Source organism: Lepidochelys kempii, chromosome 13, assembly GCF_965140265.1.
Source record: "Lepidochelys kempii isolate rLepKem1 chromosome 13, rLepKem1.hap2, whole genome shotgun sequence".
NCBI classification, from domain to species: Eukaryota; Metazoa; Chordata; order Testudines; family Cheloniidae; genus Lepidochelys; species Lepidochelys kempii.
Genome location: NC_133268.1, coordinates 3,511,830 through 3,536,603, shown reverse-complemented (window position 1 = coordinate 3,536,603; position 24,774 = coordinate 3,511,830). Strand labels below are relative to the sequence as shown.

General features: G+C 47.5%; 2 protein-coding genes across 2 annotated transcripts in view; one reads left to right on the top strand and one right to left on the bottom strand.

The window, feature by feature from the left end:
* Positions 1–24,774, top strand: part of PDYN (prodynorphin) — an 87,413-nt gene that overhangs the window by 26,759 nt on the left and 35,880 nt on the right. The window lies entirely within an intron of this gene.
* Positions 1–24,774, bottom strand: part of STK35 (serine/threonine kinase 35) — a 34,847-nt gene that overhangs the window by 8,207 nt on the left and 1,866 nt on the right. The window contains exon 2 of the mRNA XM_073308864.1: positions 15,188–15,935. Coding sequence (XP_073164965.1) covers positions 15,223–15,935 — 713 coding nt within the window. The 3' untranslated portion in view covers positions 15,188–15,222. The remainder of the gene's footprint in view (positions 1–15,187; positions 15,936–24,774) is intronic.

The following is a 24,774-nucleotide window of genomic DNA, read 5'->3' as shown; positions in this document are numbered from 1 at the left end:
GAAGAGGAAAAAAGCCTTCCTGCTTTTTCAATTCCCAATTGGTTTCTTAACTTTGAAAGAACTAGTCATTGAACTAACTTAGTTGAATAAACTGAAATGAAGAAAATATTCTCTATTGCTGTCGTAGAGGTTACTACTGACAAAAACCGGTTTAGCACTTCAACAAACTCTGGTTCCAGCTGCTTAGCCAGTGACCTTCCAGCAATTCAGTGCTGACTTTCTTTAAAATTTTGGCAGAAAACATGTACAGCTTGAATTTTTTTATTTTAATAGATTAGAGTAAATTTAGGCCTTAATGTAGGTTGTCAAATGTTAATAGGTTGATTTTTTTTAAATAAATATATTTAAATAAATCAGTTTAATCTATTTTTATCCACCTTGGCTTGAAGCAGTGAAATGGGAATGTATTTATTAACTATGCTTTCTAGGAGAGTACAGATGAGAGATGCTAATCAGAATAGTGTGCTAGCGGATTGACCAGATAAACTTTCACTACAAAGACAAAGCATTCTGCCATGGGCAAAGGCACCTGGAACATCAGGAGCATGTTTCTTAAAGGAAATTACACAGGAAAATTTCCAGACTGTTTCTCTTATGCTGCAGCCTCATAAGCAGGTTCGTATGGCTCTTCTGTTTGAGTTTCACTGGAACCAGAGCATTTCCAGAAGAGATCCCGCATTTGAAGTATTTGAGAGATTTCACCAACTTCAAAGTTTCCCAAAATAACTTTAGACAAAAGGTTTCAGAGTAACAGCCGTGTTAGTCTCAAATAAATTGGTTAGTCTCTAAGGTGCCACAAGTACTCCTTTTCTTTTTGACAAAAGGAGAGCTGAACTGATGCACACTGTTTTGAGGGGGTAGGTGCAAGAGTTTTTAATCCCGCCACTGATGACACTTATAGTCTTAATTAGCTAAAATGTTCAAGAGGGCATCAACAGCATATCAATTACTACACCAAGACCTGGTGCATGCAGTTGGGAGTTCTTGTTCACAGTGCCCAGCACATGGCACAGGTCACACTGAATTAGTGGGAGATGGCATGGGGGCAGTCCTGCAAAGAGCATGAGTCAGTTATTTTCGGTAGCAGAGCGTTCTTACTAATGTGGGGGAGGCAGAGATTAACCTGCAGATTCTCACATTAATCACATTATCTCCCCTGCATGGGACGAAAGGGCACGGAAGAGGTGGGGGAGGGAGTTAATCACTATCTTAGTTTGCTAGGTTCTACATCATGCTGCTTAAGTGTATACAGAAACAAAGCAACCTAATTTCCTTCTCTGATAGGGTTACTGGATGAGGGAAGAGGGCGGAAGCAGTAGATGTAATATAGCATGATTTTAGTAAAGCTTCTGACACAGTCCCACATGGCATTCTCAGAAGCAACCTAGGGAAATATGGTCTAAAGGAAATTACTAGAAGGTGGGTGCATAACTGGTTGAAAGGCCGTACTCAAAGAGTAGTTATCAAGGGCTTGCTGTCAAACTGGGAAGGGGTATCTAATGGGTCCTTCAAGGGTCTGGCCTGAGTCTGGTACTAGTCAGTATTTTCATTACTGACTTGAATAATAGAGTGGAGAGGATGCTTCTAAAATCTGCAGATGACACCAAGATGGGAGGGGCTGCAAGCACTTTGGAGGACAGGATTAGAATCAAAATAACCATGACGCATTAAAGAATTGGTCTGAAATCAACAAAATGAAATTCAGTAAAGATAAGTGCAAAAATCCCCACTTAAGAAGGAAAAATCAAATACCCAACTACAAAATGGGGACTCACTGGCTAGGTGGTCGTACTGCTGAAAAGGATCTGGGGGTTACAATGGATCACAAATTCTGAGTCTACAATGTGAAGTTGTGAAAGGCTAATATCATGCTAGGGTATATTAACAGGAGTGTTGTATGTAAGACACGGGAGGTGTCCTGCTCTACTCAGCTGTGGTGGGGCCTCAGTTGGAGCACTGTGTCCAATTCCGGGCACCACATTTTAGGAAAGATGTGAGCAAACTGGAGAGAGCCCAAAGGAGAGTTATAATAATGATAAAAGATTTAGAAAACCTGACCTATGAGGAAGGGTTTAAAAAAAAAAGGGACCTGATAAGTCTTCAACTACGTTATGGGTCATTAGAACTATTAGGGCAGTTAAGCTCTGGAACAAGCGTCTATGGGAGGCTATGGAATCCCCATCGCTGGAGGTTTTTAAGAACAGGCTGGATAAACTCCTGTCACCGCTGGTCCAGGTTTACTTCATCCTGCATCCCCCACAGAAGGCTGGCCTTGATGACCTCATGAGCTCCCTTCCAGCCCTACATTTCTGTGATCCTTTATGGAGTTTCCTGAACGCCATCCCCAGGCCCAAGCACATGAAGGGGGTTTTGTGAAGTTTAACAATGGCTAAAGGCTAATGAATCCAGCTCAAGTTGGTAGTGAGCAAGAGTCATTATTGGCTAGTGGATGTCTGGGACCTGTGTGATGTGAGTATGTTTTTTTCAAACCAGTTTCCAGGAGACAAGCATCCAACCACAAAAGCAACATGTGGCATTAATTGTAGTCATGTTGATCAGGGAAGAGATGGGATGAGCCATCCTTTCACCCCTCAAAAGGTCCCTCCAGATCAGGGTTGAGATCTTTTTGTTTAGCAATCTAGATCTTGGTCTGTTCTGAGGATAGGGAATTTTTTTTCTCCAAGACTGTCAATCTAGCACTTTAAAACTGAACTCACAAATGAAAGACAAAACAGAAGACTGCTCTTCACCGGCCTGCAGGTTATTTGTGCGACTTTGTTCAAAGGTACTAAGGCTGTTTAAGTTAATTAATTTAAAATTAATGGCCTTCCTTTGTTATATTTTAATACCAGATAGGACTGGACCATAGCCAACAGCTCAACAATGAATTCACCACTGTGATAGCTTGTATAGGCCCCCACCCTGAGGGTGGAAGGGCAGTGGGACCAGCTGTGGGGAATTATTGAATTCCTTAGGAAAGAGGAAGAGAGCAGTAAGTGAGGGAATGAGCAGAGAGCTGAAGGCAAAGTGGGGGCTGTGTGTTCTTGGGGCCATACTGAAACAAGACACATGGGAGCATTTTGCTTTGGTCTGAGGTAGGTCACCTTTTTTATGGAACCCTGAAGTGAGCTTTATTTGGAGGAATTTATTTGGCCCTTAAAGGGGTAAGAGTTTGGGGTTGGTTGCTTGCTTCCTTACCTAGGTGTTTGTAATCCTGATATGCAAGGTGCTGTTTGCTAATCCTGGTTTGACTGGCCGATTATAACCCCTCACCCAACTGTAAAAATTCTAAAGCTCTCTCCTGAGGGAATGGAAAGTAGATGGGAGGAGTAAGGAAAAACCAGCAGTCTCCTGTTCTCTGGCCACAACCCCCAATCCCTCTGAAAGGGTGCTCCCTGAAGGTCAAGAAGCTGGTGAGACAGCATTGTAGGGGAAACCAGTTCCATTTTGCCTTGCATTGTGGCTGGACCTTCAGCTCTGGAGATAGTACTAGCTTGTTTGCTTTCAGAAGCCTGGTCTACGTGTTTAGCTACATTGCTGACAGTGGTGAAAAATTCACCCCAAGATACATAGTTAAGCAAGCCTAAGCACCAACACAGACATCTGTGGGTCAACCGAGGAATTCTTCCATCTACCTAGCTACGGCTTCTCAAGGGGTGGAAATACTATGGTGACAGAAAAACCCCTTCTGTTGTTGTAGTAAGTGTGCACACTACAGCGGTGAAGCTGCAGCTGTGTCACTGTAGTGTAGATGTACCAGTCTCCTGTCCTCAAAGACAGTCATTAAACTGCTTCTTTCCTAAAGGGACAGTGGGAATATAATCCTTCCTTTCTTCCTCTCCAGCTCAGTTTGTTGTTGATGACTAGCAAGCCACCTTTATTAAGAGACTGGAAGTGTCTAGAGATCTCAGCTACTAGAATGCCAGTCACTGTTAAGTGTCCTCATTTCTGTTGCAGCTGGAGAGCTGCAGAGTATGCAAGGGTACCACAGGAGACCCGAAGATTGTGCTCCTCACTGTAGAGGGATCAAGACCTAAGCAATTTAGTTTTGAACATGAGGGGATGATAGATGAGAACAGACCTTTTGTTTTAAAGCAAAAAGCTTGTTTGTGAGATCCCTCCCCCTCCCTTCCTATGCATTTGGCCCTCAAGAGGCATTTCCCCAATGGTGGTGTGCGTTTGGGTTAGTCTGTTTCAGCACCTAGTTCAGTAAACTGTGCTCATTAGGACAGAGACCCATTGGAACTCTCAATTAGCTGAAGGAAACCCTGAGCAGAACACAGCTGTTGGAATACATGGTAATTAGCAACTACCTCTTAGGCCTTACTTTCTTTACCAACTCTCTGAGAGTGCCTCTGAAACTAGATCCACACAGCTACAATTAGCCTCTAAAGAGAATGGGGCTCAGCTGTGACTGCTATAATTAGAGGATCAGAGAACAGATAGGGGCTACTGATCTTATGGAAAGGACTACAGTAAGGTCGAGAGAGCGGGTGAATTTCTGGCTGAGAGATGCTGGTCAGTGTATAGACACCAAATTTCTATGCCAAGAGTTGCAAACTGGGAGCAAAAAAAGCATATGAAGACAGACACAAGAGAAATGTTGCAGGAGTTCTCCATGGATAGACCCACAGAAATGGTATCCCAGTCCATACTTGGCACAAGACAGCGGGACTGAGGAGCAGAAAATCAAAGAGGAGATTAAAGGTGTCTCTGAGCAACTCTGCATAGAAATGATCAATGGGTGTCCATGGATGGCATGTTGTGAGGCAGGAGGAAAAACAGCCACCTCACTTCATCCTAATGTGATTGGTGAACAGGCAACGAGTCCCCAGAAAACGGTCAAGACACTCAACGGACAAACTCCAGGGGAGAAGTGAACCTCTCCACTCCTTTCTCAGAATGAAGATGAGAATTAGAGGCTGACAGCTGAGGTAGTGTAAGGAGTGGTCTAGTCTGCTGGAATAAGTCAGTTTCAGTGACAGAGAACCTCTGCTGGGCACTGAAATCCCAACAAATCATTACCTGCCCACTATTCCACATGCTCCTGCCTGCACAGTGTTCTTTTCAGTCAGACCACTCCTCACATTTGTTTGTAATTATGTTAACAACAGCCATAGCAGCTCCTCCATTGGCTCATTCCCTCACCTAGCCCCTCTCACTGCTGTGCTAGTCAAAGGCTAGGAGCTCCACCTGAGCGCCAATAGGAGCCCTCCTGATTAGAGTGGAATGCTAGCTCTGCTACTGCTATGGCTGAACAACACTTGTTTAAAAGTAGACTCTCAAAGCTGTAAAATCCACAGATCTATGTGGCTTGCCTTGAAATTTGCTGCACCTCAGAAGGGTGCAGATAGCCTCAGTGGTCCAAGTTTGGGGGTCATGACCATAGACCACATCTAGTCTCTGGCTTTCAGTTCTCCATCTATAAAACCGAGGAAAACAACAACACTGGCCTGAGGAGTATTGAGGATAAATACGTTAATGACTGTGAGGTGTTACAGTGACTGTGGTTCAAGGGGATCTGCTGTGGACAATGAACCTGAGACATCCATGCATGCTGTAAGTGTGAACCTTGCCCTGGCAGAAGGCTGTGAATGATCAGTGGGCATCGTGCTACTATCTACCTGTCAAGGGGGTTTAATATTGTGTGCAATGCGTCCTGAGTAATTCAGCTAATTTAGAAGGGCCTCTAACTACTTTCTGAAAGATTAATTACATATTCTGTGCAGCTGTGAGAATGATTGCTGGATCCGTGGCTGCTCTTCCACCTGCAGCATTATTAAAGGAGAGTGCCAGTACTGATAAGGAGGATGAAACAATGATCCTGTAGCTGCCTAAACGCACTCAGGCACCTAACTTTTTCCAAGTAAAATTTCCCTAAGCACCTGTGTTTCTGCCTCTGAGCACACGCACTGCTGCCTCCCCCTAGGTGACTGGACGCCTATCTCCAGCCTAAGCCACAGAGTGATGCATGAATTACAAGATGACAGGCATTCAACTGCCTAAGTCACGTACTCAGAGGCCATCTACCAGATTAGCTCCCCTTTGAAAGCCAGCTGGATGAAGAGGTGGTCAGAGTCAGGCTCACTTCAGAAAGAACAAGAGTCTCCCACCCCTCAGGAGAGTTCTCTAGCCCTTGAGCTATGGGATATTCTGATGCGGGGCTCCCCCAATCTCTCCTGTAGAAGCTATTGCACTCTAGGTAGATAATGAGTGGTTAGAGCAGGGGGACTGGGCCCAGGGTTTCCCACCTCCCATGTGGGTGCCCTAACCCCTGGATTAGAGAGAGAGAATGGGAATGACTGTCTCTGGACTATGATAGTGAGTGAGCCAGAGAGAGGGAATAACTGCAGTCCAGTAGTTAGGACACCCAACTGGGAGGTGGGAGGCCCTGGGCCCAGTCATCCTGGGTGCTGGAACAGTGCAAGCAAGAGTGGGCTGGAAAGGAGGGAGAGTCAGAACTATGTGGGGGGCTCCAGCAGACCACCCCCAAAAGCTCCAATTATAGGTACTTGCATGGCCCCTATCACTGTAACACCTCACAGTCATTACCGTATTTATCCTCAATACACCTTAGGCCAGTGTTGTTTTTCTTCCTCAGTTTTACAGATGGAGAACTGAAAGCCAGAGACTCGATGTGGTCTATGGTCATACAGGAAGTCTGTTGCAGAGCAGGGAATTGAACCCAGGTCTCCCATGTCCCAGCTCCTAACCACTAGACCAAGCTTTCTTTATGGCCCTCCTCCAATTTCTATACTTCCCTTCAAAAGATGTCCCCCTTAACTCCATGCTATTCCCAGCACAATTCCTGCTTCCTCTCCCTAGCTCCTTAATGTGTGGGTCCCATGCTGATGCCTGCCTCTCCATCGGGAGGACAGCTGAGGAAGACGGAGCAGGCTGTGCTGGACAGGCAGACACTGTAGATGATAGAGACAGTGAAAGTACCAACACCCAGCCAGTGCATTCTGTGGCCAAGCTAATAATAGTAGAGGAGCTTGAGGCAGCGCAGGGAGAAGAGCTGGGTGCGGAGAAACTTTTTTAAAAGAACAATTAAATGACCAAGAGTTTAACCCAGGGTTCAGGTTACCCCATGGTGCCTCATGCCCTTCCCTAATGTGGAGAGGGGCTACACAAAGACCTCTGAAAACCAGGATAAACAGTTAAGATACACAGCACTGCAACCTTAACTCTGCCCCTCTGGAGTTGGCAACAGCCACTGGGAGTTATCTGCATGCACTTCTGTTGCATTCACTGTGCTAGATATAGCCCTACTGAATGGTGGAGGGATTAGCTAGAGCAGCTTCACAAAGCTGTGATTGTGATGGGATGATCTAGGAAGTCTGAGATCCACTCCCTCCTCACCATGTGTGTGATCCAAGGACAGAGGTATATGCATATCTTTAGGGATGCAATATGCCTCATTTCAGTGCTGCACAGGGTCTCTTGCCACGGGGATTGTCAGCAGCGAGGGGGAATAGGAGTGAACTGGGGTTTAATGACTGGTAAGTGAAAGCATAATGTTGGATGGATTGCGGTCCATGAGGGCGAAGGGCTTGTAAAATGTGGTGGTTTCTGTGGTGCAGGCACGGTGAGTGGGGTGTAGGCAGCTCTTGTTTAGTACATGTCAGCTAAACAAGTTTTGCTGTAGCAAAGGGAAGGTGTTGGACTTAGTCCTATACTACTCACGTGGCCTATTCCCTGAGTGTTCTACCCTAGCTGCAGGGGCAGGGCATCAGCATGTGTGTTACGGGAATATTACGTCAGCACTCAAAGAGGACAAGGTTAAGATTGTATAGGTGTTTTTTTTAGCTCTATATTTCCTGTTTTCAGAGGTTTAAGTTTTGCCACTACCCCCTTCTGGAAGGGCTCAAGGCACCACCTGGCAACCTTAAACTTTCTGGGCATGTGGTAGTTGAGGAATACCCAGTGCTAACAGCTCTGTACAGCCCTCCGATCACACTTCAACTGTTTTAAAATAACACTTTCCATTCTCAAAGAAGAACAGCTCTTGAAGCAGTTTCGGGAGAGCATTAATCAGGATGTTTATAGCTTTTGAAAGGTAAGTTATGCAAGATCACTCTAGGGGGACCAAAGCCTCAACTATCAGAACAGCACAGGAAAGATCTTGCCTTTACTCCTCTTAGTATCTGCTTATTTCTATAGTTAAGGTTACTAGAACCACTGTGATGAGACACAAACCAAAATCTATGAGATCTTTCTTGTGTGTGCTCGTCCCCACACCATCACTCACCTGATCAGAGTAATGTCTCTAGGCAACTCATCCCTGCCAGAGTGCCCTAGGTTCCTGGCTGTATAGATATTTAACTACATCCAATACTATATTGATGTCCAAATATAAGTAACTTGCCTAACCTGTAACCATAAGGGATGGTTTGCTGCCACAGTTAACACAGGGAGAGGGAAGTCCGCTGCGTACATATTCCACAGTGGCCACAACACTAGAATGCAGTGCACAGCTGGGAAAAGGGGGAACTGATGCCACTGTCTGTGATCAAGCAGTACATGCTTTCACCGAAATACAGAACAGGATGATAACTGCAGAGTGAACAAGGAAGGAAATCCTATGTGTCTCTAGCCACAAAGAAACTGCCTGGCCTGCTTCTGCCCCTTTAGTGTTGCTCTGCACCAAGTAACATGGCAGAATCAGACCCACAAGATGGAATGCACATTAATGCTGACAGTTACTTACAAGTGATATTATCCAACTACTTTCATGCTTACAGTCAGCCTCCCCCTTGAGGCATGGAGAGGTTAAGTACCTGCTAATGTGTAATGCAAGTGCAGTAACCATGCTAAACACCTACAGGAATCAAGGGATTAACCTGAGGTCACCCACCCGGATCAAACAGCTCAGTTTCTGGTTGTACTAGAATAACTTCTGTATCACATACCTAGAAAGGGAAAGATTGTATAGATTGTGTATAAGACCTTAGGAACAGTGACAGCACCCTCCAGAAGCTGGGGTCCTGTGAAAGCCTTACCCCTTATGTCTACTCAAATGAGGAGGAGAAAAAAAATTCTGTTTATTTCAGTGAAATATGCACACAAACATTGCAGGAAATGCCTTCTACTCTTACAGACAGGTTTCAGAGTAGCAGCCGTGTTAGTCTGTATTCGCAAAAAGAAAAGGAGGACTTGTGGCACCTTAGAGACTAACCAATTTATTTGCGCATAAGCTTTCGCAAGCTACAGCTCACTTAATCGGATGCATTCAGTTGAAAATACAGTGGGGAGATTTATATACATAGAGAACATGAAACAACGGGTGTTACCATACACGCTGTAAAGAGAGTGATCACTTAAGGTGAGCTATTACCAGCAGGAGAGTGGGGGGCGAGAAACCTTTTGTAGTGATAATCAAGGTGGGCTATTTCCAGCAGTTGGAACATTCAAAACATTCAAAAACCAGTTGGAGAAGACTTCAATCTCTCTGGTCACTCAATTACAGACCTAAAAGTTGCAATTCTTCAACAAAAAAACTTCAAAAACAGACTCCAACAAGAGACTGCTGAATTGGAATTCATTTGCAAACTGGATACAATTAACTTAGACTTGAATAGAGACTGGGAGTGGATGGGTTATTACACAAAGTAAAACTATTTCCCCATGTTTATTCCCCCGCTCCACCCCCCACTGTTCCTCAGATGTTCTTGTCAACTTCTGGAAATGGCCCACCTTGATTATCACTACAAAAGGTTATCCCTCAACCCCCCCCCCCCCCCCCCCCCGCTGGTAATAGCCTTACCTTAAGTGATCACTCTCTTTACAGTGTGTATGGTAACACCCATTGTTTCATGTTCTCTATGTATATAAATCTCCTCACTGTATTTTCCACTGAATGCATCCAATGAAGTGAGCTGTAGCTCACAAAAGCTTATGCTCAAATAAATGTGTTAGTCTCTAAGGTGCCACAAGTCCTCCTTTTCTTTTTACTCTTACACAGAAAGTCCGTGTGCACGGAGTAAGGAGCAACAGCTAGGACAGTGAGTAAAACAAAAAAACTTCAAATCCAGACTCCAGCGAGAAACTGCTGAATTGGAATTCATTTGCAAATTGGATACTATTAATTTAGGCTTAAATAGAGACTGGGAGTGGCTAAGTCATTATGCAAGGTAGCCTATTTCCTCTTGTTTTTTCCTACCCCCCCCCCCCCCCCCAGATGTTCTGGTTTAACTTGAATTTAAACTTGGAGAGTGGTCAGTTTGGATAAGCTATTACCAGCAGGAGAAAAGGAGTACTTGTGGCACCTTAGAGACTAACCAATTTATTAGAGCATAAGCTTTCGTGAGCTACAGCTCACTTCCTCAGATGCATATCATGGAAACTGCAGCAGGCTTTATATATATACACAGAGAATATGAAACAATACCTCCTCCCACCCCACTGTCCTGCTGGTAATAGCTTATCTAAAGTGATCATCAGGTGGGCCATTTCCAGCACAAATCCAGGTTTTCTCACCCTCCACCCCCCACACAAATTCACTCTCCTGCTGGTGATAGCCCATCCAAAGTGACAACTCTTTACACAATGTGCATGACAATCAAGTTGGGCTATTTCCTGCACAAATCCAGGTTTTCTCACATCCCCCCCACCCCCATACACACACAAACTCACTCTCCTGCTGGTAATAGCTCATCCAAACTGACCACTCTTCAAGTTTAAATCCAAGTTAAACCAGAACATCTGGGGGGGGGGGGGTAGGAAAAAACAAGAGGAAACAGGCTACCTTGCATAATGATGATCACTGATCACTTTAGATAAGCTATTACCAGCAGGACAGTGGGGTGGGAGTAGGTATTGTTTCATATTCTCTGTGTATATATAAAGCCTGCTGCAGTTTCCATGATATGCATCTGAGGAAGTGAGCTGTAGCTCACGAAAGCTTATGCTCTAATAAATTGGTTCGTCTCTAAGGTGCCACAAGTACTCCTTTTCTTTTTGCGAATACAGACTAATACGGCTGTTACTCTGATACCAGCAGGAGAGTGAGTTTGTGTGTGTATGGGGGGGATGTGAGAAAACCTGGATTTGTGCTGGAAATGGCCCACCTTAATTATCATGCACATTGTAGGGAGAATGGTCACTTTGGATGAGCTATTACTAGCAGGATAGTGAGTTTGTGTGTGTGTGGTTTTTGGGAGGGGGTGAGAGAACCTGGATTTGTGCAGGAAATGGCCCAACTTGATTATCATGCACATTGTGTAGAGAGTTGTCACTTTTTGGATGGGCTATTACCAGCAGGAGAGTGAGTTTGGGGGGGGGGGGGGTGGAGGGTGAGAAAACCTGGATTTGTGCTGGAAATGGCCCAACCTGATGATCACTTTAGATAAGCTATTACCAGCAGGACAGTGGGGTGGGAAAAGGTATTGTTTCATATTCTCTGTGTGTATATAAAGTCTGCTGCAGTTTCCACGGTATGCATCCGATGAAGTGAGCTGTAGCTCACGAAAGCTCATGCTCAAATAAATTGGTTAGTCTCTAAGGTGCCACAAGTACTCCTTTTCTTTTTGCGAATACAGACTAACACGGCTGTTACTCTGAAACCTGTCATGTGGGACAGACAGCTCTGGGGTACTCAGCCAGGCTGGTAAAACCAGTAGGAAGGTCACCTTCACGGGTTCCAGCTGGCTTCAGCAGCAGAACAGCAGGAACACTTTCCCCCACAAAACCCTAAATATTGGTTAAATATAAAATCTGCTGAGTGGCAGATCTGCAATATCTGTAGCATAAGTGTAGAGACATGAGCCCCCTTGGACCTTGAGAAGCCAGAAGGGGCCAGTATGGGCAAGCTCTGGCTGGCAGCATTGCGTGGTGTCTAAGCTAGGACATGAACTTTAGTTAAATTACAGTCTGAAGTCTCTTGCCATTTAACTCTTCAAACAGAAATGAGAGGCCTGTTCTGAATGGCACATACAGCAATTCAAGATACAAGGTTCATAAGGGTCAAAGTTACACTTGCTGTGGGAAGTGATTTGTGGTTAAATGCTCAACTGCTGGGGCATTAATGCTGACCTCAGGCACTGATTTAAGTTCATTTAAAGCTTCTCAGGCAGTTTCAGACTTAAGAGTTGGGAATGTTTCATTGTTGCTGAGCTTTAGCGTAAGGGACCTATTGTGGATTTGAAGGTGTGAATGCTGTTTAAAAAGCCATGCATGTAAGAGCACTGCTGCACAGTGAAGGAACCAGAGAAATACTTCCCCATCATGCAAAAGAATCGCCAAGTCTACAATGAACATATGGCCGGCACTCAGCTCAGCTACTGGGGACAAGCAAAGCATAGCCACGATGGCACATTCAGTTTAGTTATATGAGTGGTAACCACTTCCACTGTGGCTGGGTCACTAAAGGAAACATTTGGTGAAGACTAATTGCTGGCTCCATCCATGGATAGGGAAGGGGAGAATCTGAACAGGCAGCTAGAGTTTTAAGTAAACCGCTGCAGGGTAGGACTGTCCTCTCTGTTTATTATTCCTGCATTTACTATTCTGCAGATATGTGCAGAATGGATTTTCCCCAGAGGGCACTGGCTTGTTACGTAACTCAGCAGCATCATGTTAGTAGAGCATGAGTGATCACAGATGGCAACAGCAGAGGCAAAACATGGACCACGCGGGAGATGCATGATGCCAGGCGCTTTAAAAATAGCGTATCCCCAACCCCCACAGGAGGAAAACATCCACCTCTTCCCTTAAAACCAAAAGGTGAAGTATGCTATTCTAGTAGCATCTAGTCAGAACAGGTAAGGATCAGTTATCACTAAAGTCCATTTCAAGGGTTCACAATTCTGCTCATTCATTCTTAACTCCCTACCTCAACCTCATCAGGAACCTGCATTATACACAGCCAATGATCCACCATCCTGTGCACTAATGCAGCCCCACCATTCAGTCACTCACTGTGATGTACCTTTTATCACATACATGGCATTAGAGGGAGAGTATCTAGAACAAAGTCTCAACTAAGGGTGTCTTTGCTTTCCTGGGTTAAGTCAGATTCTTACCAAAAAAATAAAAATCTTAATTCAATCACAGCAGCTCTTCAGCTGAGAAAACCAGCTGCTGATTGACACTGGTAAGAAATGCCCCAAATAACGTACTTGTCTGGGCACATTCCAAACTGGTGTCTAGAGAAAGGGGAGGGAGAGCACATCTTTATTACATAATCTTCAGGTCAAGGCAAATGCTCACTTCATGGTCAAGGCAAATCAACAGCAGCGAGGAAATTAGGAGCCAGGGCTGCCAAAGTGCCCTTAACTCATCCTGTTGTACATGCATATTACTGCAGAGGCATGTCTCTAGTCTACGGGTTGATCTTAACATATGTTGCACAACTTCACCGTGAAGGAGGAAAATAGTGACGTGCCAAGGCAGCTCCAATTTGTAATTTCCTTTAATATTTAATTTGAGTATGAGCTCCTCAGTCTCCTGACCACAGCAAGCAGAACAGGTGGCTAAGTTCCAGTTTAGTCATTTTTCCACTAATGAAGTGTCACAGATCACATTCCTGATCAGCATTATACAGAGAACACTGCAGGAGCTTTTGAAAGACCAAGATTCTCCAAAGGCCAGTTTTACTTTCATCTCCCAGATCTGCAATTTTCCAGTTTCATCCCAGTTCTTTGGCTTGGGGAGTCCCTAGTAACTTTTGTTTCTAAGTGGCTTTGCCACAAATAAATACTTCCCAGGTACTGAGGACACCACCTCAATGTAACCCCATTCCCTAGTTCTACAGCTCTGACAGACAAGGCTTTTGGCTACTGGAGTCCTTTAGGTTCTGAATACAGCAGTGGCAAGGGCAAACTATGAGAGCTTTGCTTCCTCCTTGAATTTTGGAGTTCCTAGGTGTGGTTTAGGTAACTGAGCTTAGAAGGAAAGAGGTTCCATTTAAATGAGCTGGGAGCAATCTGTTAAAATACAACAATTCTGTAAACGTTCTGCCTGTGAAGGCTTATATCGCCCAACTGTGCCAAATACAGGAACATGTGTCTGGCATTGCACGAGTATATTTCATGCTATAAGGAATTCCCTTATTTAGTACTGGGAAGTAAAACTGAAACACGACCAATTACATTCCTTCTAGATGAAGCAGGATTGTGCATGCTGAAAACTCACCTGCCACTTTACCCAGTATATGCCTAAGCAGTGTGCACAGCTGTTTTAGCTCTTCAAATTCAATAAGGGTGTTATCAGTCCAGTACATTATATTGGGGTGGGAAGGGGTATGCAGAGCCCAGGAGATCGGATGTCCAATGTTCCAGCTTCAGGATTGCCTAAACTAGGCTCAGCCTGATTCAAACCATTAAGTAGAGGAGGTCCTTTGATATGGAAAGGATGAAGTAGCTGAGCAAAACTGTATTGCATCCAAAAGATAGCTAGTGAGTGGAATATGGCACCTTATCATGGGAAGGCCTCTGAGCATAGTGATGAGCTTCATTTGTGTACAAACAGAAGAAAATTGCTATATTACATGCAAAACCCACAATTAAGAGAACAGTAAGGCTGCAAAGGGACGCACTCTAGTTATCGACAAGGCAGCCAATGAAGCCTTCTGCCCCCTCATGTGTACACATGATACAAGGATCACGTTAGCATACTATTCTTTCTCTGCAGGATCCCTCCCTCTAGTTGGTTAGTGCGCAGAGAATGAGCCAGCAGGAAAGTTTTTGTCCTAATTGTTTGAGTGGTCCCTTGCCTCACAACATCACTCACCTGAGCAGAGTAAGGTCTCCAGGCAGGGATGAGTTGCCTAGAGACCTTACTCTGCTCAGGTGACTGATGGTGTGGGGACGAGCACACAAAAGTAAGATCTCATAGATTTTGGTTTGTTTCTCATCACAGTGGTTCTAGTAACCTTAACTATAGAATACACTAGCCAGCTCGGTCAGTGAGTGAGTGAGGTAGGGGTCCTCTTGTGTTAGATACTGTTTCCAATATAGGGTTTGGAGAATATTAGACAGGGATGCTGCTAGTTCTGTTTTCCATCTTCTTTTATGATTTTATTTAAATAAAGGTGGATGAAAGCCTCAGGAAGTAGTCCTTACATGAGTCAGTGGATAAATAGCTAAGAATATAAAAGGCTCCACTGTGCCATTACACAGTACAGCCAATAAGTGGGATGGTGCAATAGGTGAAGAAAAGAGTTGCAGAAAAACTGCAGAACACTTACCCAATTGCAAAATGCACTAATGCTTTGCCCTGAATTTAAGCAGCACATGTAACCTGGTCCATTCTGGTTTCAAGCTCAAAGGCATCAGGTCGATCCTGTGGGTTAGCAGCTAACATGTCTTTCAAGAGTTGCTTGATCCCCTCAGACATGGAAGTCCTGCGTTTCTGGGGGATATGCAACTCCATCTTTGGGTTTTCTAGCAGTGCTTCCCCAACGGGCACAATCTCTGTGCCCTGCTTGATGTAGGTCCCCAGTAGCTCCTTCTTGGTCTCTGCGTCGATGAAAGTTATCCTCTCAATCATGGCCCAGATGATGATGCCCAGGGCAAAGATGTCTGCCTTGGCAGTGTAGTGTCCCTCCCAGACCTCAGGGGCCATGTAGAAGTCAGAGCCGCAGGCTGAAGACAGCCAGTACTTGTTCACATTCACATTTTTGTTATCATTCCCACCTTCCTTGCCCCGAGCCGTCAGCCCAGCACAGACCTTGCTGAGTCCGAAGTCTGCCACCTTGAGAACCGGGGTGCCAGACTTCTCGGTGATCAAGATGTTGTCTGGCTTCAGGTCCCTGTGCACAATATGGTTCTTGTGCAGGAAGGCAATTGCGCTGGTTAGCTGTAGCATGAAACTCTTGTTAGTGGCCGGGTCTGGTCGCCGCGAGAGCACGTACTGATTCAGATCTCCCCCTTCGCAGAACTCCATGACGAACCAGAGATAACAGGGCTCCTCGGCATAGCCCAAGATCCTCTCACCTTACAAAAAAGAAAGAAAGACAGAGGCATGGTAATGGCAGACACAGCAAGAGGTTAGCCATGGTAAGACAGTTCTGTTTTAAATGCAGCGGAAAGTCCTGAGGAGTCTAGCCAGAGCTGCCCTCACGAGAACATGCTGGTGATCACTGCTGCTAAGTGTGTCATTTGTAAGTTATGCAGAAGGCTGCAGACTGGCTGACTGACACCCTCATCTCTACAGTTTAACTGCTTTGGGGCCCTGTGGAATGAGGGGGCTATAGAATATTTTTCACTTCCTATCACAGTCACAACCATACCCTAGACACCAGCTTAAAGGACGGTTTGCTTAAAAGTTGTTCTACAAATGGCACTGAGAGGAGGTAAACATGAACCCACCCTCTTTAGTTTCTACAGAGCTCAGATTGCAAGTGAACAGTTTTACTATCAATCCTGCACACTCCACCTGGAATCTGAAAACCAAGCTATGTTTTTCAGTTTCTGCATTTACCACCAGTGAGATTCTGCAGTTAGAATTCTCAGCCTTGCTAATGATGTAGGAATCAGAAGAGAATCGAGCTTGCTCTCCTATAGTGTTTCCTCCGCTGTGGTGACGGGAGCCACTAAGGGCTGGCCTACTCTAAGTTTTACTGGCATAATTCCATTGGTAAGTATCAGAGGGGTAGCTGCATTAGTCTGTATCCACAAAAACAAAAAGGAGTCTGTTGGCACCTTAAAGACTAACAGATTTATTTGGGCACAGGCTTTTGTGGGTAAAAACCCAATTCTTCAGATCCCTTTTTTACCCATGAAAGCTTATGCCCAAATAAATCTGTTAAGTCTTTAAGGTGCCACTGGACTCCTCATTGTTTCTATTGGTAAGGGGTATGATTTTTTGCTAATATAGGTGTATATTGGTAAAAGCCCTTGTGTAGATATAGTTATACGAGTACAAAGACTACTGATTACCACTGGAGCTTATTTGGGATGATATCTGTGCCTACAGCCATATTCCCAGCAGGGAGGGGAGGAATCTTGAACTGTTCACCTCCTAGCAAACAGCACTTCCTGAATGTAGCGAACTAACATGATGCAGGAGAGAAGATGGAAGTTGACCTTGGTTATACAGGCAGAACCTGTTAGTGCAACTGGAGTATTTCCTCATAAGATGTTGAGAATTAAATTTCATCATAAACCCAGAGTACTCAACTCAATTTCCTCTACTTTTTCTATCAAAACATATGGGCAGAGCTGAAGAGTTAAAATGTGTTAAATGACTCCACCCTCCAGCAAATAAACGTTTTAGCACAGACTCTAGAGACCGCATGGGAAAGAAACCAGGATTTCCAATGGCTGATAAAGCCAAAGAACACCAAACAGGCCAAGTCATCAGCTCTTTAATGTCAGTCTCTGTAATGGTCAGTGATTGGTATGGGTAGGTGGAGAGAAATACTGGTTATTTGCATAAACAGTCTGTAACCATGACTACTGCCATGGAAATTAGAAAAGAAGGATCCGGCTGTACCTCCCTGTCCTACGTGAATGATGAAAGTTAGATCAGAGGGAGGAGTGGGAGGGAGACCCTTTAAACCAGCAGTTCTCAACAAGGGGCCCAAGGCCCCCTTGGGGGCTGCAAGCAGGTTTCAGGGGGTCCACCAAACAGGGCCACCAACAGACTCACTGGAGCACAGGGCAGAAAGCTGAAGCCCTATCACCTGGGGCTGAAGCCTGAGTAATTTAGTTTTGTGGGACCACCTGTGGTATGGGGCCCTGGGCAATTGCCCTGCCTCCTCCTCCCTACCCCCCAATGCTGGCCCTGGCTTTTATATGCAGACAAACAGTTATGGCACAGGCAGGCTGTGGAGTTTTTATAGCATGGGGGTGGCGTGGGTGGGGAGGCTTAGAAAGAGAAAGGTTGAGAACCCCTGCTTTAAACAAGCCATCAGGAGGTGGTGTGCTGGTGGCATTTGCTGGGCAGGCCAAACCAAGGCTCCCGAATAAGAGTACTGTAAAGAGGGAATCCCTCCAAGTTAGAGTCTCGGTGACAAACAGTCTATTTTGGGGAAGGAAGGGTTATTTGTTTCTGGAGATGAAAACTCAGAACAGGAAAACAGCAGCCACTGTCTGAGCCGCCCTTGGTGGGAGAGTGGGAAAAGGACATGACAGAATGGAAAACCAAAGACAGAGCTACTGGTCTTGGGAACAAAAACGTTTGCAGTCAGTCAAAACAGTTACGAGTACTTATAATTTATAACTTTAACTCAACTTAATTAAAAAAAACACACAACACCTCATTAAGACACAAGAGTTTGTGTATACCCTTCAGTCAGTGCTGCTCCAGCCCCCTGCAGGAAGATTTTGGGTTGGATGGCTATTCCTGGCAAGGAATTACTCTATTTTGGTAGGTTTCAGAGTAGCAGCCGTGTTAGTCTGTATTTGCAAAAAAAAAAAAAAAAGGAGGACTTGTGGCACCTTAGAGACTAACCAATTTATTTGAGCATAATTTTCTTTTTACTGTTTGGGTAATAACTCTGAACAGCTGTTCTTTGTGTTGTGTATTCTATGCCTGAGGATGTATGGACTCTGCTTATAACAGTAATGGCACACCCCTCGTGTGCATATCATACAAAAGTAGGAGTGCAGCCAGTACCAAGGTATAGGGCACATGTGGGAATGCAAAAGCATTCAGATTCTAGTGGTGTTGATGGGCACCTTTCTACAAGTGTGACCTGTGTAGTGGCGGCCAAGCTCAGTAACAGAGCCAGTCAGTTTCCAACAAGCTGAAATATTGGCTTAGCAATGAAGAAAAAGCCTTCAGTTTTTAAGAGCAAAGAGAGGATTGTTGAGTTTTGAAGCACATCCTCGGCCACTGGACTTCCACAAGCCAAGCCCTCTCGTGTCCAGATAGCTGCATCCACAGTAGTAGGCCAAGTACAGTGCTAGTAACTGGGAGTGGGACACTGACCTACCAGGTCTATTCCAGGAGCAATATTTATTCACTTTTTCTATAACCCAGAAAATTATTTTAAATTTGTTAAATCACCTTTCTGTCGTCGAAATAAAGAGCCTCCAGTTAAAGATCTGACAAAGTAGTAGCTAAAATGGAATTTCCGAAAGTGAAATTAAGTGACCAAGAATAATGAAAAGTTTAGACAATAGGCATGATGAGAGCTGGGAAAAGGCTGCTCCAAGCCACCTTTCTGCTCCCCTGATCCTGGGCCAGATGGGGACCAAAATGGCCTTCAGCGTAATTTAGGAGAGTCCTTAGGATGCTTTGGATTATGCTGGTTGCAGTGATCCCATAGGCTCTCCTCAGCCCTCCCCTCTGGCATGTCCCCTTACCCACACACCAGGGAGTGAGTGGCATAGAACTGGCAATGGGAACTACCTCTCCTACATCAGGGCCAATCCTCTACTGATCCTTCAGGGCTGCTTTCAAGCAGTTTTGTGCTATTGAGTCAGTGCAAGTCAGCTGGAACCAAAACAGAGAATCTGGCCCCATAGACACAAAGGTACAACTAATGTTACACTCAGGTTGCACGTGCACATTCACACCACTGTGACAGTGAGTCTGAAGACTGCAGGTAGCTGAGTTTTGAAGAGGGTGCTGATTGTTACATGGGGGGTGGGGTGGGGTATTAGCCCTCATGTGGTGAGGACCAGGTTAGGGTTTGTGTGGCAGAGCTACACAATTGGGACCATAAACTACACCGAGACTATTAATAGGAATCCTATACACACAGGATAGAACATGGCTTTTGGGTAGGAATTTGGCATTTTAAATTCTGCTAATGATCTAGCCTCCTACTCTGACTTATGCGGGAATGCTACACACAAACAGCAGAAAGAGCAGGCACCTTGCAGTAGGTGTAGTGGGAAAAGCAACATGGGACACTAGTCTCCCTTCTATTCCTGCATTTGCCTTCTTCCTCCTCTAGCCTTGATCCTCCCCTTTATTTGCACTCTATGGCTTTTTTTGGGTGATTTGTTGGCCACTCCCCTCTCCCCCCCTCAATTGTTGGGGTCCTTCCCTGATTTTTGTCTCTGAAGGGTGCATGGAAGGACTGAGTTCTAGTTAGTTTTCCTCAGCAGGTTTTGAACTTTGCATAGAGAAAATTACTGGGAACAGTCTTCTTCTGTCTCTAGGTTTTTACACACAGAGCAGGCAGCAGAGGGAGACTAAGAGAAAAGACAATTGATAGACAAGTTCTGATGTAAGAGTGTTGACAAAGTCCCACTGAATTCAGTGACATTGCACTCCATTCTAGGTGGTGTAGGATGGATAAGGTACACTAACCCCTCCATTACCGCAGTGACATTTCCCTGAAACACCTTTTGGAACCTCAACATTTCAAAGTGACTTCATTCAGTCAAATCACTGAGCAAATTTAACAGCTAATCGAACTGGTGTCCCTTTCTCCATTGTTGCAATTAGATGTAATCTTAAAAGACACTCATTAGCTCACGATACCAGCTGTTAAGAGTCACATGGCAAACAGAAGATATGGCCAGCACACTGCACTGAAGAGAGATGGCCACAGACACTGTGTGAGCTGGTGGTATTTGCACTGCTGTGTTGTAACTAGGGTGCAGGCTGTATATCATGGACACCATAGAAGTGTCTAGAGAACTACAGCACGGAGGCCAGGCAGCTGCGCAGCCAGTTTGTAGCATCTTAGCCGACATGCTAGCGAGCACTGCCCTATCTAGGTTCAGTCACTCTCTAATAAGAGAGTTATGTACATTGACACCATTGGCTAGAACAGCCGACAGGGCACGTGGTCAAACATGAGCCCTGAACATGTGTATGTATGAAGGCTGTGGCTTTGCACATTGCCGACATGCGTACTTCCCTCTCAATGGTCCTTCAATTGAGACTAATGGAACTCCAAGCCCGGTGCTCAGCTTCAGCTGTATTTTGCTTTAACCGGAGATGCCGAATAATGAATTTCAGATCATAAATGACATTCACTCTGCTAAAGAATTTGAACCCTACAGTCTAGTGGTCTGTTACTTGAGACTCATCCAAAATGAGACGCACGAGTTAATCCCCACATCCTGAACCTCCGCACGTTGGCACAACATCTGTGCATGCCTGTAAATAGCCCAGCTGAGGTCATGCAGAATGGCACAGCAGGGATTCTAAGTGCTGGGCTCAGAGGCCAGAACACTGTTGGTGGCGGGGAACAAGAGGGGCACAATCAAGCTTGGGTGACTGGGGAAGGGGAAACTGAGATACAGTAGCTTTTGGTGAGGTCTCCCCCCACCTGTTTACCTACTTCAAAGCACCTGTCAGTACAATATCATTGTAGAAGTTACAATAGCTTTGGAGGTAACTGAGCTGCAAGCTATTGAAGTTTTTTGGGGGTGAACCAATGCGTTTTGGAGCCTACAGGGGTCTTCACCTAGCAAATAGCAGAACTCACAGGTCTGTGATGACAGGATAGGTATGAGGACGATGAGGGGGTGCAGTAGCTTTGAGGGAGAAATTCACCAAATGCAGGTTCATGCTGGCTTTGATTGTTGCAATGCAGTGCACGTCTCCCCCTCAGGGTAGGAAGGGGATGGGGGTCCCAGGGTGGTCTCCCCAATTTACAGCTTCCTTCAGCAGAATCTTTTACTTTCATATACAATTGGCTCCACTTGTTGCCATGAGGGAAGGTCTGAGGGAGAGGGGATGGCTTCTGCCTGAGGCAGTTTCTAGGGTAGAGGAGAACATACAGGAATCTTTCAGGGGAGAATATTGCCCAGGGGAACCTCTTTCCTCAGTTTCCAGGGAAGGACTCCACTACAGGGACTGTACAACGAGGGGCCCGAGGGGCGCCCCCACTACCTTTCTGCCAGGTCTCCAGACTCAGATAAGGTTGGCCCTGCTTATTATAAATGAGGTGGGTCTCACTGGAGGAGGAGCAGGGCCCTCAAGGGTGGTACCCATGCCTAGGGTTCTAATTATCTTTCAGAAAGTTCTTCCTGAGGAACATGCATAGTTGACTCTGCCTGTTGCTGGGTTTATGAGGAGGAATCCCTGAGAGAGCTATGGGAGCCTCCCTCCTTCCTTGGGGGTGGGGGTATATAGTGCCACACCTCTGGGTCCCACAAGTAGAACAGGTCTTCCTTACAGTTGAGTGGAAATACAGGGGTTATGGAAGGCCCCTGGTTGAAGTTGTATGGGGAAAGGGGCTGGGGGAGGAGTTGTGTGGCAGGGGTAGGGGGATCTTATACCAGATACAGGTAAAGTGGTCTCTGCTTTCTGCTGTGTGAGGGGTTTATGGAGGATCCCCCTGAGGATATATTCAAGGTAGCAGGCCGGGGGTGGGGGGCTGGGGAGATAGCTTGATGCTGTATGGGTGGTATTATGAAGGGTTCGGGGGGGGGAGGGCTGGGGGGAGGGGAAGGGGTGTACAAGGGTTCCAGGATTGTGTACAGGTCCTGTGGGTGGGTCCCAGTAACTTTCAGGGAGGTCTCCACCAGGCTCAAGTAGAGCTAGCTCTGCTTGTTGCAAAGGGGGTGATTCGGGGTCACTGTGTGGGGTGTATATGAGCTCCCAGGGCTTTAGGAGATGCAGATGTTGCTGTGGGGGTGTATGGAGATCTGATAGGGCTGTGGGGGCATACAAAGTTTCAGGACTATAAGGTCACCGTGTGGGGTTGGTGTGGGGGCCCTGGTATCTTTTAGGGAGATCTCCACCAGGCATAGGTACAGCAGGCAGTGGCTGTTGCTGAGAGGGATACTGTACAGAGGGGTCGCAGTCCCAGGGCTGAGGGGTCTCTGGGGAGCCAGGTATCTTTCGGGGAGGTCTCCCCCAGGCGTAGGCAGAGTTGGTTGTGGCGATCGCTGAGCAGGTGTTGCACAGGGTGTGTGTGTCGCTGAAGGGGGTTTGGGAGTCCCAGGGCTGGGGGTGGGGGGTGGGGGCTGGTACCTTTCAGGGAGGTCTCTGCCAGGCACAGGTAGAGCAGGCTGTGGCTATAGGAGGGGGTTACAGTGGGGTCGTTGAGGGGAGGTCCCGGTACCTTTCAGGGAGGTCTCCACCAGGCGCAGGTACAGCGGGCTGTGGCTATGGGGGGGGGGGGGGGGGGGAGTTTACAGGGGGGTCGCTGAGGAGGAGTGTGTACGGGGGGGGTCCCGGTACCTTTCAGGGAGGTCTCCCCCAGGTGCAGGTACAGCGGGCTGTGGTTATGGGGGGGGGGGATTTACAGGGGGGGTGTCGCTGAGCGGGGGTGTTTACGGGGGCGGGGTCCCGGTACCTTTCAGGGAGGTCTCCCCCAGGCGCAGGTACAGCGGGCTGTGGCTATGGGGGGGGGTTTACAGGGGGGTCGCTGAGCGGGGGTGTTTACGGGGGGGGGGTCCCGGTACCTTTCAGGGAGGTCTCCCCCAGGCGCAGGTACAGCGGGCTGTGGCTATGGGGGGGGGGTTTACAGGGGGGTCGCTGAGGGGGGGTCCCAGGGCGGGGGGGGTCCCGGTACCTTTCAGGGAGGTCTCCCCCAGGCGCAGGTACAGTGGGCTGTGGCTATGGGAGGGGGTTACAGGGGGGTCGTTGAGGGGGGGGTCCCGGTACCTTTCAGGGAGGTCTCCCCCAGACGCAGGTACAGCGGGCTGTGGTTATGGGGGGGGTTTACAGGGGGTCGCTGAGGAGGAGTGTGTACGGGGGGGGTCCCAGTACCTTTCAGGGAGGTCTCCCCCAGGCGCAGGTACAGCAGGCTGTGGCTATGGGGGTGGTTTACAGGGGGGTCGCTGAGCGGGGGTGTTTACGGGGGGGGGGTCCCGGTACCTTTCAGGGAGGTCTCCCCCAGGCGCAGGTACAGCAGGCTCTGGCTATGGGAGGGGGTTACAGGGGGTCGCTGAGGAGGAGTGTGTACGGGGGGGGGGGTTCCCGGTACCTTTCAGGGAGGTCTCCACCAGGCGCAGGTACAGCGGGCTGTGGCTATGGGGGGGGGGGGTTTACAGGGGGGTCGCTGAGCGGGGGTGTTTACGGGGGGGGGTCCCGGTACCTTTCAGGGAGGTCTCCCCCAGGCGCAGGTACAGCGGGCTGTGGCTATGGGGCGGGGTTTACAGGGGGGTCGCTGAGGGGGGGGTCCCGGTACCTTTCAGGGAGGTCTCCCCCAGGCGCAGGTACAGCGGGCTGTGGTTATGGGGGGGGTTACAGGGGGGTCATTGAGGGGGGGTCCCAGGGCGGGGGGGGGTCCCGGTACCTTTCAGGGAGGTCTCCACCAGGCGCAGGTACAGCGGGCTGTGGCTATGGGGGGGGTTTACAGGGGGGTCGCTGAGGAGGAGTGTGTACGGGGGGGGGTCCCGGTACCTTTCAGGGAGGTCTCCCCCAGGCGCAGGTACAGCTGGCTGTGGCTATGGGGGGGGGTGTTTACAGGGGGGTCGCTGAGGGGGGGGTCCCGGTACCTTTCAGGGAGGTCTCCCCCAGGCGCAGGTACAGCTGGCTGTGGCTATGGGGGGGGGTGTTTACAGGGGGGTCGCTGAGGGGGGGGTCCCGGTACCTTTCAGGGAGGTCTCCCCCAGGCGCAGGTACAGCTGGCTGTGGCTATGGGGGGGGGTGTTTACAGGGGGGTCGCTAAGGGGGGGGTCCCGGTACCTTTCAGGGAGGTCTCCCCCAGGCGCAGGTACAGCGGGCTGTGGTTATGGGGGGGGTTACAGGGGGGTCGCTGAGGGGGGGTGTGTACTGGGGGGGGTCCTGGTACCTTTCAGGGAGGTCTCCCCCAGGCGCAGGTACAGCGGGCTGTGGTTATGGGGGGGGTTACAGGGGGGTCGCTGAGGGGGGGTGTGTACGGGGGGGGGGTCCCGGTACCTTTCAGGGAGGTCTCCCCCAGGCGCAGTTACAGCGGGCTGTGGCTATGGGGGGGGTTACAGGGGGGTC